Source organism: Electrophorus electricus, chromosome 10, assembly GCF_013358815.1.
Source record: "Electrophorus electricus isolate fEleEle1 chromosome 10, fEleEle1.pri, whole genome shotgun sequence".
In the NCBI taxonomy this organism is placed as follows: Eukaryota; Metazoa; Chordata; class Actinopteri; order Gymnotiformes; family Gymnotidae; genus Electrophorus; species Electrophorus electricus.
This window is the reverse complement of record NC_049544.1, coordinates 3,979,687-3,992,788: the sequence shown is the minus strand read 5'-3', so window position 1 is coordinate 3,992,788 and position 13,102 is coordinate 3,979,687. Positions and strand designations below refer to the sequence as shown.

The 13,102-nt window shown below is 39.6% G+C and overlaps 2 protein-coding genes across 3 annotated transcripts; both read right to left on the bottom strand.

The window, feature by feature from the left end:
• Nucleotides 1-694: 694 nt before the first annotated feature.
• Nucleotides 695-4,103, bottom strand: grwd1 (glutamate-rich WD repeat containing 1). Its single transcript, XM_026999219.2, has 7 exons — nucleotides 3,869-4,103; nucleotides 3,196-3,313; nucleotides 2,803-2,986; nucleotides 2,443-2,653; nucleotides 2,154-2,299; nucleotides 1,830-2,021; nucleotides 695-1,528 (listed from the first exon to the last, which is right to left on the bottom strand). Exons 1-7 carry the CDS (start codon nucleotides 4,095-4,097, stop codon nucleotides 1,220-1,222), a joined length of 1,389 nt encoding a protein of 462 aa, XP_026855020.2. The 5' UTR covers nucleotides 4,098-4,103; the 3' UTR covers nucleotides 695-1,219.
• A 1,513-nt stretch (nucleotides 4,104-5,616) lies between these two features.
• zgc:174888 (uncharacterized protein LOC558116 homolog) lies at nucleotides 5,617-11,027 on the bottom strand. 2 transcript variants are annotated; one of them, XM_026999222.2, is made up of 5 exons: nucleotides 10,315-11,027; nucleotides 10,032-10,144; nucleotides 9,776-9,844; nucleotides 9,329-9,403; nucleotides 5,617-8,793 (listed from the first exon to the last, which is right to left on the bottom strand). In XM_026999222.2, exons 1-5 carry the CDS (start codon nucleotides 10,325-10,327, stop codon nucleotides 8,419-8,421), a joined length of 645 nt encoding a protein of 214 aa, XP_026855023.2. In that variant the 5' UTR covers nucleotides 10,328-11,027; the 3' UTR covers nucleotides 5,617-8,418. The 2 variants fall into 2 exon arrangements, with proteins under 2 accessions (XP_026855023.2, XP_026855022.2); XM_026999221.2 differs by having other exon boundaries at nucleotides 9,329-9,460; nucleotides 10,315-11,023.
• Between the last annotated feature and the right edge of the window lie 2,075 nt (nucleotides 11,028-13,102).

Sequence of the window (13,102 nt, the reverse complement as noted above, 5' to 3'; positions counted from 1 at the left end):
AGCTTAAAGAAGACAAATGATAGTTAAAATGAAAGTATATATACAATTCCAAGCATAAAGCATACTGACCTAATGAACCATGAAACTACACAGGTCTCGGGCTGCTTTAGTGATGGTGGCGATAGTAATTGTGGGAGGGCAGCATTTCTAATTTTGCACACAGAAATAAAAGGCTATTTTTACTTTATTACTGAGTCTGTATTATTCACTAAGGTCCAGGTCAGGTTTCTTACATCAGGTTGCATATGTCAGTTTAATTTTAATACATTTTCACTCTGCATTACCACCAAGGAGAATAAGGAGTTTTTCTACATTATCTGAATAAATTAATTTAAAGAAATTTGCAAAGCTCACAGCTATCTGGTGCTACAGATGACTGGCATCAATATTAAGAGGGCAGTGCTAAATCAGTGGTTAAGGTACTTGATTTGTAATTGGAAGGTTGCTGGTTCAAGCCCCACCACTGCCAAGTTGCCACTGTTGGGCGCCTGAGCAAGGCCCTTAACCCTCAATTGTTCAAGTTGTACTCAGTCATAATTGTAAGTCGCTTTGGATAAAAGCATGTAATTTTTCAAAATGTATAACTTATGAAACTTAAGTACCTAAACTGTGCTGTACTGAAGAGGTATGAAGCACCACTTAACTTGCCCCATAAAAGGGAAAATTACTGCAGAAATGAGGCCTTGCAAAAGTGTTGACAAAAGCAATACATATTTTACTTCAGTTATTACTAGTTATTCACATATTTGGTGTCAAAACAGATGTGATGCAAGACAGTTAAAACCTAAGCATTCAAAGAGATTGAAATGAATACTCAATATTAGGTTTTGGAAATATTAACAAGAAATATGACCACATATACTGTAAAGTAAAAACTATTCAGAAATGAAAATTAGTTTAGCACTTTTTTCCCCATTGGCTGATATATGCTTATGCACACTCTTGGTGGAGTTAACCTCAAATTAAGGCCTCAAGCAGCTACCAAACTTTGATAATCTCTGTGCCAGATTATGTACGGATATTCAACACATGCCACAGCACAGATTTCAGTTAGCAATCACCCATGTGTTGCCATTAATGAGTGCTAAAGAGTAACACCCAGTCACAAGCATAATGATTAGTGGAACAAGAACCCTGATGAGTCAATGGCTGTCATGATAATGATGCATAAAGTGCAATATCAAGTGTATTTCTACCATTGTAAAAAGTAAAAATTCTTTTACACAGAGATAGTTCTGAATACATTGAATCCTGACAGAGCTGTGGAGATAAGGGTTCCAGGGATCTGTGGGTGCCAATGGAGTTCCTTAACTTCTGATTGGCCCTGGTGCAGGAAGAGCAGCTGTGGTGGGAGGTCCTTTAAGCTGCCAGCCCTCTCACCCACATCACATGACTCCACTGACAAATCCCACTGGCTAATGACGTCATCTGCTCCTGAGGCAGCGAACACGCTGGAGTCGACTGGGTTCCACTCTACTGACGTCACAGGTGCACTGTGCTGTTTGAAACTGGCCACGGCACGTCCAGACTGAGAAAGATGACGAAGCCAACAGGTGTTGAAAATCCAAAATATAAGGAGAGAGATTCAGATACATTTTTTATTTAATTTAAATGAAAGCAGAAGGGAGATAGCAATGTGAAGCAAAGGAAGCAAAACATGATTGCGTATTTGAGGAGTTCTACTGTAGGTAGACCTTTGATGTCACATCAATACAAAGCAAGTTTCTTCAGGGTTTTGTTTTGTAAGTACTTACCTCTATAAAAAGGAAATGGTGGCCAATTAGTTCTGTGGGTCTACTTAATGCAACTCTTCAGAAGAAAATGCTCACCTGGAACTGCCTCAAATCCCACACCTTCAGAAGGCCATCATCCCCTCCAGACAGCAAAAATGGTTCGGTCCGATTCCAGCTGATGACATTGACATCTGTTGAGTGAGCCTCATTGGCTGAAAGCATAGAGTTTGGAGGAGCCCTGATATCCCAAATGCGAACAGACTGATCCACTGAACAAGAGGCAAAAACCTGGGGGTATTAGAATAAAACACCCATCCATTACCACAACTTGCTGCTTTGCTCTTCATCTCTGTATGCACCAATATAAAATACTGTAGGTACAAAATACATAAATCAGAAATCTTGCTACTACTAACTTACTGTTGCTTCAGTAGGTGACCACTGGAGGTCCTCCACAGACTTGCTGTGAGAGCTAAAAGGCCGCTGGTCAACCTGCCAAGAAGTTCCACCCTCTCGTGGCTCCCAGACGTGAATGTTCTTCTTGCAGTCTCCACTTACAAGACGCCCTTAAGAACAAAGTGTGACATTATTACAGCATTTGTTACCACAATGGAACAGACAAAAGAAAGTGAATATTTTCCTCTTCTCCAGGAGTGTAACATCTGCTGACACATTTGTGGGCTGGCGAAAGTCCACCGTGATCACTGACCTGGTACTTTTGAAGACCAGTCAATGGCAAAGCCTTCTGACATGTGACCTGCAAAACTAAACAGGGGCGTGGCCTCTTTGCGCTGCTTTACAAACGCTGCCATGACAGCAGAACTGTGAACTGCATCCAACTGGCGCCGAAGGTCAAAAATCTCCACCTGACCTTTCTCTGACCAGACTGCAGCCAATGCCTGCTCGCCCCGCTGGGTCACCTAATTCAAAAATGGAGGACAGGCAAGGCAAAACATCTTTAAGGAACAATACTAAGAAAATAATCAATCAACCAATCAATAGTGCAGTTCAATATGAAGTAATAATTCACCAACAATCAAGAGAAGTGGAGTCAGAACCAGAGACTCACTCTGACTCTGTTTATTCCACCATAGTGGGGCATCATGGCCAACTCTAGCTGTGGCTTCTTCTCTTCATCCTCACCATCCTCGTCACTCTCTCCATCACTGCTCTCCTCCTCCTCTTCCTCCTCCTCTTCCTCCTTGTTCTTTTTCTTAGTGCCATAGAGGTTGTGCATACGCATGACAATGAGTCTGGATGGAGAGAGAGCAATTCTTGTTTTGGTTTGATCCTCACTGGGGCCAGAGCCTATATATGAACAGATAAGTTACTGTGCTTCTACAGTGTTGGCCATGGCTGTGTGTAAGAATAAAAGATACAACTAGTAATTACACAAAAAAAGGAATTATGATGATAATGCATTAATGAAACTTCACTTCACTGGAGCCTGGAGCAAACCTACCTATTGCTGAGAGCTGTATCTGCTTGGGTACCCGAACACAGGAGCATGGACAGGGGAAATGTCTCTCTGCCCTCTCCCTCAGCATCACGCAACACATCAAAACTCAGACAAGGAGCACCTGGAGTGGACATTCATTGTTAGAATGTTACTGTTTTGGACTTTTTCTGACCTTAATAACAACAAACTCTGTCCCGTCCTTACTTAACTGAGGATATGAATTTTAACTCTAGCCCATCTTCCTATTACTTCTATGTGTTGAAAACTGTGTATACAGTGAAAATGCCTGATCTGAACTATGATGCATGCAATAAGCAAAACGTGGTGAGGTGAGGTGTTCCATTCGATGTCTCTGAATTTTAGCTACCTGAACTAACTAGCTAGGTATGTCTGTTTTGGACGTGTAACTGACAACACCAAGAGAACAGCTGTAAGGCAACTGTTTATTAGTTAGCAAAGTCCCCAAATAGCCAACGCTTGCCAGTTAGCTAGCTACATTCATTTCAAATCGTGCTAAGAAACTGAACAGAAACAACAATATGGACATAGATAAAGCTAGCCAGGCTACGCCTCCATTATCTAAGTAAAACTAATAAGCTACCGTTTTCCGTCCAAATAGGCACTGCCGTTAATCAATATGTTCACATGCATGTGCGTTCATCAGTGACTGAGCAACCTGTTTGGCACTGATGATACAGGCGGTATGCAGACTGATCCATTTCCAGCTCCTCTCCTGGCTGAAGAGGCTGAAGACCAGGTACGTAAACTTTACTGTCCCCATCTCCATCTCCATCTCCATCTCCATCTCGGCTTTCTTCCTCCATATCATCTTCATCACTGCCACCTGACTCCATCTCCTCAACTTCGTCTTCACGTGGAAACGTGTGTTCTTCGGGCGCAGCCATTTTGAAAGCAGCTGAAGAAGGTGGCTGGTTACACTTCCGGTTACGTTCACGTCTTGCGAAGCACTTTTAACGTTTAAAGGCCCTACTTATAAGATCATTTGAAGTAAAATCTAAATATCATGTAAAATGTAAATAATCCTAAATTAGTACCAAACATTCAATTTAATTTTAGAAAATGTTACATTTTTGTGTCTATTATCCTAAACAGACGGCGTGACTGACATAGGCTACAATAAGATAGCGGTTAATGCATTGTAATTAATTTCCTTAGAGTAAAACAGAAATAAAACGTTTGTTTTGAAATGATAAGCATCACATTTTTGTAACGAGGACCATGGGTTAACGTATCAATAAATAATGTCTTAATACTAATAGTCTACAGTCAGAATGTTTGAATAAAGTAGCCTACTCCTTTTTATTTAATTCCAGCCAGTTGGATATTGGTCAATATAAGATACGCTTTAGATTCCAAGGGCAAGTACAACGTAACAACTCTTAATTCAAACTCAGATTAATCTGAATATATAACCACTTTTGCCATTTCTGATAAGACAAACAGTTTATTCATATCAATACCAGTCCTCAGATATCTGTAAATTCGCGGAAGTCTAATAGATACATTAATAGGATAACTGTACCCAATAAAGTAATCACTCATTCTGTGTCTTCTCTACACTTAACGTGATGCGATCAGGTCACAGTCTCATGTGTACAACTGCCAATTTAGCGTAGATGTAGTGTTTCTTGTGAAAAGCTATTTAAATTTGAAAAATTAATGTTTCGAAGTGTTTCAAATGATATGTCGAGCCCAGCGTTAAATTGATTTTATTGCTTTTTTCATTAACTGTTTTTTAAAAGTCAAAATGTCCTCCTTATCTATAACAGGTAGATCCAGGTTTGCCTTGCTTAAAAGTGTAACGGTTTGTTTTGGTGCGTGTAAAGGTTTGTTTCTGCGCGTTCCGTCGCTCGGTTTCGACGCTCACCACTGGAGAAACGCGCCGTTTGATCAGTGCTCCGCTCTGGGGCACGTCTTCCCTGCGCTCGTCAGAGACTCAAGACATACATATGCTTGAATACAGGTTATAGAAGTTTGCAAAGCCTGTTTCTCAGCAAACATCTTTGGTGCGTGTATCTCAAATCGTTGTATTATCCCCCACCCCCCACCCCCCGGTTTTCTAAGGTAAATATTTGAAGAATCAATGTAATTAATGTGATGATGGAATTTTGGGGGGTTAATATAGGTAATAATCAGAATTTGTCAGATTAGGCTAGGTTCTTAGTTCCTTGGTGAAAATCTGAAACTCAAGAGAGGTTGGAAATATATATTATTTTCATCAGTAATAAACATGAATAGACATATGTAAATTTAAAAAATGTTAATGTTTAGCTAACGTGCATTTGTTGTAATCCAACTCAGTTTTTTTTGTCCCTGTGCATGTGTGTATTTGAGAATGTCTGGCCAGAAAAACTCTTGTGAAATCTTGTGAAATATAAGTTGACTGTAGACTAGAGAAAACAATAATATTTAAAAGTGGTGGTTTATTTAGACAGTTTCCATCACACACACCTTTTAGGTTTCCAGAGCTAAATAATGCTTCAGATTGTGTCTGTGGACATGCAATTCAAGCATAAGATGTTATAGAATAAAAGGCATTATATGGTAATTTAAGACATTTTTCGACTGGTTGAATAATATTCTAGTTGCATATTTGAATAGTGTTCATACTGTATGTTGTGTGTGGGTTTGTTTTGCCTTTATCCGTTACTGGTTTGCAGAGTGCATAAGGAAAGCAGTGAGTGAACAATAGCAGTCTGTTAAACTCTTGTTGTTTGTACCATCATATGCATATCCCTATCTAGCTGTGACATGTCTTTCTCTCTCTCTTTCTCACACACACACACACACACACACACACACACACACACACACACACACACACACACACAGAGAGACAGTATGTCCCTCTCACAACATGTAACCAAAGATAACACAGTATATATAAACACACATATCCAAACACTTTCAACAACGTCCCAAAGTAGTAGTGTCACAGCAATCTTCAGAAGTGTTTCGGCACAACGTGGTGGGTGGCAGGTTCTCATGGTGTCTGTGGCTGCTGAGGCTAATCAGATCCAGCATCTTAATACTTAATCATGGATTTAACACTACCTAAACATGAACAGTTCCTGCCTAAGAGAGAACAGAGCACAGGTGGACAGTAAAGTGACAGGACAAGGGTGGAGTTAGACACAACTAAGATGGAATTTGTGTTGTTTGCTCTGTAGCTTAGTTCAAATTGTTTGCATCTCAAGGAGCAGCTTTGGTGTTTATATAGTTGGTTATACTTAATAAAAAGATTCCACAGTTCTTTATAATTACACAAGTACATTCTGAAACAGGCATGCCAGTATGCACATCTGCCAATACAATACAATAAAAGTGTAAAGCTCCGTTATACCAGTCTTGAGATAGTGAATGCAAGCTTAGTCTTAGGAACTGGTTTTCAGTATCAAGAGATGTTTCCTAAAATGTTTTGAAAAATGTGCATATTAAATATACACACATGTTCTACACATTGACATATGCACACATTTCACTAAACAATGACAGCATAAACAACAATGGAAGAATCTGCACAAAAGACATACATAATCCAGTTCTTCTAATTTGCAGGTTGACTGTGGTAATACAGTATAAGTAAGTTTCATTATGGGTAGCATCCAGGCTAACATTTAAAGACATGTAAACATTTTAACAATGCAAAACCATTCCTAAAATACTATACAAATCCATCTCGGGCACTAGCCTAACCATGTAAGCTATCATGACTACACTACTAGAGATGTTTACTGCATCTGTAAAAGGTTATCTTCTGATTTTGTTTTTGTTAGTTAAAATGCAGTATTTAAAAGTGTTATAACTGTTCTGATTTTGTGTTTGTTAGTTAAAATACAACATTTATAATAGTGTTATAACTGACAATACCATTGCTAATACTGAAGACTACTGACAAAGTGAAACGGGAGCTTTGATTTTTGCTTTCTTATCACCTTTAGTTCTACATTCTGAGTTTCAAACTTTTCAAAGTCCACATCTGACATCTTACATGACACTTGAGGCACATAATTCAACAGTACTAAAACAACCAAGGCACAGAAGGGGCACAAATGATCAGTGCAAAGAAATGACATAAAATTAGACAAACAAATTATAGAGTGAGCATGTGATAATTGTTCATATCGGTCCATTCAGTAGAGCACGACAATAGACAGTGACTATTTCCAGACAAGGGCTTTTACTCTGGAGAAAAGCCATTGTCTCAAAAAAGAAAACCAAATGAGTAGCATTTGGATCAGCTTTTAAAGCAAAAACTTCAAAAACTAGACTGACATGTGCAGTCCTCGTGAGGATGAAGAGTGCAATTGGACACAACTGCAGCATGTAGTGTATCTACGTTGAGACACTCCATATAGCTTTCCTAAAGTCCTAAAGTGATGAGAGATGTGGATGAAAAAAAAATCAAACACTTCATTATGTTGAAGGATAGCGGTCTAAGCTTTTTGCCTTCCCTCTTCCCACTGTCAGTGTTAGCCTGAAATAAAACAGGCCCTGGGCAGTATCTTTCTCTTTCACTGAAATGTGGTCAGAACTTGTGCAGCAGCACTGACTGGTTTACAAATATTTTTCTTATTTGCAAGGAGCAAGACATTTTTGCGTGGGTGAAATGCTTTGACAAAATGTACAAGTTATCATGGAGCCACAACGTTATAAGAAAAAAAAAAAACATGATCAAAAGTCACTATTTGAGCATTTTTATCCCCTTAAAATGTCGATTGTAAATTTGTGATCATCTGCACAACCCAACCAGAATAGCTATTTTATCTCAGGTTTTAATGTTGTTTTTTTTAAAAAAAGAAACTTTATTAAAATAAAATCCTAAGTAATTTTTAATATATAAAATGATCAACATTTTGCTGATAAAAATGTAATCCTTTTGCATCCAATTAACAACTATGGGGGAAAAAACAGACGGCTTTACACATGACTTTGTTTCATCTAATCCAGTGACTCTGAGATCTTTAAGTCTGATTCTGGATTAAATAAACCCCCCCAAAAACACTGCAGGTCTGACACATCACCATCCAACCTGCAGCAGGCACAGCTGCTTCCTGAACTACAGCCTGTTCCGGTAACTTTAGAGTGAATCCTGGACTGTGCACCACCCCCCTAAATTGGCTATAGTCCCCAAAATCCAGCGCTTACCAGCCAGGGTCCTTCACTATTACATCCAGGCTGAAAGTTGACCATTTTTCTTCCTCCTCAGAGTTCCCTCTCCAGCACATCCAGCACCATCTTTAAGGAAGAAAGCGTACACAGGATGAGACCTGGAAATGCATGCGTCTCAGCGTTCCCATTAGTTGGGATGACAGTAATCCATCTTTTCCCTCTCTCTCCTTCCTTTCCGTGCAACAACTCCTCTGTGACTGTCCTGCCTGCGACACCCCCTTCTTCCTCGAGTTCCTCCTCTTCCTCCGGGTAAAGGGGGTCTGGACTGGGTAAGACACATGCATGCTTGCCAACTGGACAGTCCAGGTCCACCCATTTGGAGAGAACCACCGACGTGGAGGTGAGCAGGGCTCCAGGGGAGGAGTGTACATGTGGGAAGACAGAGGGATCGGGAGATTCCTGGAAGCTCTGTGTACACAAAGATAATACTGGCTTATTGATGAAGGGAATACTACAGGCAATACAGAGTCATGGTAATTCAGCACAGAGCAGCCTAGGGGAGTAGAACAGACTAACAGCTTGTCACTGGAATAGACATGGCGTCTGCTGCTATGCCATAAATCTTTAGTAAACCATAAACGCTTAGTAGTATAACATTGAGTAAATGATTCATGTGTAAATAAGTTTTGCTTCAAAATAAACATAGCCACAGACATGAATCACTGAATAAACGATATGCATGTCACTTAGGACAAGGAACACTAGAAAAAACTTTCAAAACCCAGGGCAGAGATCAACACAAATTCATTTAAAATGAATTTGAATGGTTTTGAGTTGGGAGTGCAATCATTAAGAAAACAATGATCAATATAACTAAATCAGTATGAAAGTATTTATCTGCAATGTAAAAAATAAACATGCCAATCTAATCCAAAAGAGAAACAAAAGAAACAGCATTTCTATCACTATAAAATGTATAACATAATTCATGAAATAGTGGTACCCCTCTTGAAATGTCATCAAGGGTAGTCTTCAGTTCAGTGATGAATGTGTATTTGACATGAATCCTTTCAAGGTGCTGCAGGAGTTGCATCCAAGAATGAGAGAGAATCACAGCTGCACTGAACACACAGCACTATACACAGACACACACACACACACACAATGGGTACAACATGGCTTTGGCATTATTGGATATTGGACAGACACATTTAGATTTAGGGCATTTAGCTGACGCTTTTACCCAAAAAGAGGGTAATACAATTATGACTGAGAATAACAGGCCTTGCTCAGGGAGCCAACAGTGGCAGCTGTGGGGCTTGAACAAGCAACCTTGCAATTACAAGTACCTTAACCACTGAGCTACCACTGCCCTGTAGCGTACACATACATATACGCTCACAATTACACACACAATAAAGCACAACAATTCACTGGAAACTTTTCTTACCGAGTCATGGCACTCTGTGCTGGCATTGAAATAATGATGCACATGGTAGTTTCTGGGGAACACTTCAGGCTGCAAGGAACGTTCAGAATGAACAGGTCATTAGTTATCCGTCGTGCAGACATGCGAGTCCGAAATTCCTTTAAACGTAACACGTTAAAAGACACGCGTCTCTACGTTATTTCATCTGTACCATAATTCATCAATCAGTAAGATTATATTTAAAGAATAACGACTATATTTAGTCTTATTAACTCACAAATCCTTTATTTTTTTCATTGTTGATGGTGGCCTGAAGATTGCTAACAGTTCCTTTCTTCAGATCATCACAACCGCTTCCTTGAACAGTGAATATTGACAGAAGCAATAGTACTGAAAGACAGAGAGAGGTCTGGTTTTACTGCGCAGCTGGCCCTTCTGGATCGAGCACGTATTTTCAAACATTATCTCAACAGCACATTTGATCAGCCAGGTATCGTTTATCGGTCTCTGGTTTTTCACGCATCAAAATGCCTTATTAGAACACCTTGCGGTTACATTACCTGTTCGTGACATGCTTTTACCGGCCGATGTGGTCTTTATTCCCCATGCTTCTTTATTGACGTCCCGCCCGGGCGCTCCGTCTGATTAAGTTATTTGACAATCCCGATACATCCACAAAGCGTCGATGAGAGATTACACAACAGTCTTACTAAAAAACTAAAAAGCTATGTCCTTTTTTGCTTTCACTATCTTACCTCTCTTTCTCTCTCTCTCTAACTCTGTCACCAGATTACCAGTCACGGTTTCAGAACCTCTGGAACTTTCCGAATTCTTTAGGACAGTGTCAGAACATCTGTGCAAAAAGCTGCCCTTCCTTTCGTGCGCCTTTCCCTCTCTGCTCCTCTCCCTTCACCCTGTCCCGTCGGCATGCTAACATCGATCAGCTCACGGAGCCTAAAAGTGAAAGTCCTCGTTAACTCAAGTGTGCACTCACACATCCTACCCCCAACCTCTCTCCTCCCCCTTTCCTCCAATATAGGACAAGCTCTCTCCTCCTCCCCTTCTTCTCAGCTTTCAGTAAAGACCTCGCACAAGCTTAGGCATGTACTTTGGCCGTCTGTTTTTAATTTCACCCCGCCATGGTCGCTTCAGTGCGCCCCCCCCCCTTCAACCACACTGTGGCATGGTGACTTCAGATGGTGTTGTCGGTAGTCACTCCTCTGGGCTTTGTGCGAAACAAGGACGTTGTCACACGTTTTGAACAGACACAATATTGCTAAGTCATTGTCCTGAATTATGTGCTCGCCACGAAATGACCCAATGCGATGTCATCCTTCAATCACGCACAAACAATGAACTGCGCTGTTCAAAGTAACTGCGATTCCTGGATCTCAAAAGCAGAATTATATTACACGTGCATTGCACATGATGAGTAAATAAAAGGACGTAACCATAAATTTCCGCTGGCTTTCAGCAAATCACTCGCGCTGTTACAGTAATGTTGACTCACGTGGTTAAGTATCTGAGAGCGAAGGAGCAGAATGTTCTAGCAGTAATATAGACCGGTAATAGAGACTCATGGGTTGGGGTGAAGAATCAATTTTGCAATTTATATTTTTATTACTGCTAGAACCTTTAGATTACGCAAAGCGTCGTGGCTTCCAGTGAGATCCTGATGTGTTACTATGGATCTGAGCGAAGTATGTTTGATACATGCCTCATGTATTGTGAAGTGAGTGGGCTGAGTGCTACGTGAAACTCTACAGCTTTAGCACAGGATTTTTATCCTGTGTATAATAGCAATTTATGATGAAGAATTAAATAAGTCTCTTGTATGAGATAATTATATCTCCATGATCTCTATAGGCATTTGTGACATTTATGACAGTAAATACTAAGGATCCTGTGTTTGAAACCTCTTTAAGATTACTCATACATAAAAATATTTGGAAATAGTTAATTGTACATTTCAAAACAATAGTTTCCATATGCTACTGAATACTGCTGCATGTCTGTTGTCACCAAAAGTCACCCTAAATAAAATTTGACTAGTGAACCCTATATTTAATGGATGGGGCCTTTCTTTTTGAAGTAAGAAAAAAAAAATAAATCCAACAAATAGGTCACTGCAAGAGAGCACCAACAGGAAGTATAATCACCTTCATTTATGAGTAGCATTCTAGTCAGTTTATTTAGTTTGTATTTACAGTCAAAGCCAGGTACTGACAGCAAGTTACAAAGCAAGATACACAAATTGTGAGTATTGCCTTTTAGATAAGTGCAAAAAGAAATGACTGAAGGTGCAAAATAAACAGGCTTATTTAAGGTCCCCGAGGACAAGTACTGAACACATTCACATAACAACTGAACGATGTGGCTTCCAATATCTGGCCAAACACAGCCGATGTCTACACCCAAGTGAAATCCAACACTGGAAGAATCACCGCAATACATGGATCTTAGATTTCAGCCCTGAGAGTATGTACACCTGCCAGATAATGTGAACAGGCATGACAAGGTGCATCAGGCCAGAGTCTCTGTTCTACTCAAATAAAAACTGGTTATGCCTCCAATAACCAACACATTCAAATTTTCTAATTTGATGCAGACGTCACACTTCCTTAATGTCTCTTTCAGATCATTTATGCATTTGGCAGACACCCTTAACTTACACTTCCAATCGTGGTACAAAGGTAAGTGAATGTAGAGTTAGGAAATTTGCCCAGACAAGGGACTGAATTCCACTGCCCCATAGGAGAAGCAGCATTGTTTCACCCACCCCACTATGCCAATAAGATCATGTTTTTATTCTGACTCTGGCAGAGACGTTTTAAGCCCAGGATGTTCTGAAACCTCTGCTGCATTACAAATGTACTTCAGCAAATATTTGCAAAGCACACATGATCAGGTTGAATAAATTTAACCATAGTTTCATGTTACTAACCGTTTTCTTTTAAATATAAACCAAAAAGACTATAACTAAACTAAGCTCCCTATGTTTGAACAGATAATGGTATGTCTAAAATCACAAATTACCCATATATGTAATATAATACTAACAGGTATTAGTAATTCCTGTTGCTTTAATAATGAAGTGTGATCTGTACTTGGCATACCTCTTAGCAGAGATTGTTTATTTAGGGTAGAAAAAAAGAAATCGGAACACAAATCATAAGCATTTTTTTTCTTTAGAGGAAAAAACCATACTGCAGTGGTTAAAATTTTGATCAAAAAACATATCAGCATTGTGCAGCCTGGACATTTTAAATATACACGCTACAGTAATGTGTATATACTTAGAATTCATTTTGAATAAAACACTTGAAAAAATCTAAGGGGTTTGAACAA

Bases quoted from the DNA above. Each gene is read 5' to 3' on its own strand.
- grwd1 (XM_026999219.2), bottom strand. From the start codon at position 4,097: ATGGCTGCGCCCGAAGAACACACGTTTCCACGTGAAGACGAAGTTGAG. The intron at 2,654-2,802 runs GTGAGTCTCTGG...TTTTTGAATTAG, and splicing joins GTGGAATAAACAGAGTCAGA to GTGACCCAGCGGGGCGAGCA. The intron at 2,300-2,442 runs GTCAGTGATCAC...TTTGTTCTTAAG, and splicing joins CTGGTCTTCAAAAGTACCAG to GGCGTCTTGTAAGTGGAGAC.
- zgc:174888 (XM_026999221.2), bottom strand. The intron at 9,845-10,031 runs GTGAGTTAATAA...CGTTCCTTGCAG, and splicing joins ATGAAAAAAATAAAGGATTT to CCTGAAGTGTTCCCCAGAAA. The intron at 9,461-9,775 runs GTAAGAAAAGTT...GTCTGTGTATAG, and splicing joins GCACAGAGTGCCATGACTCG to TGCTGTGTGTTCAGTGCAGC.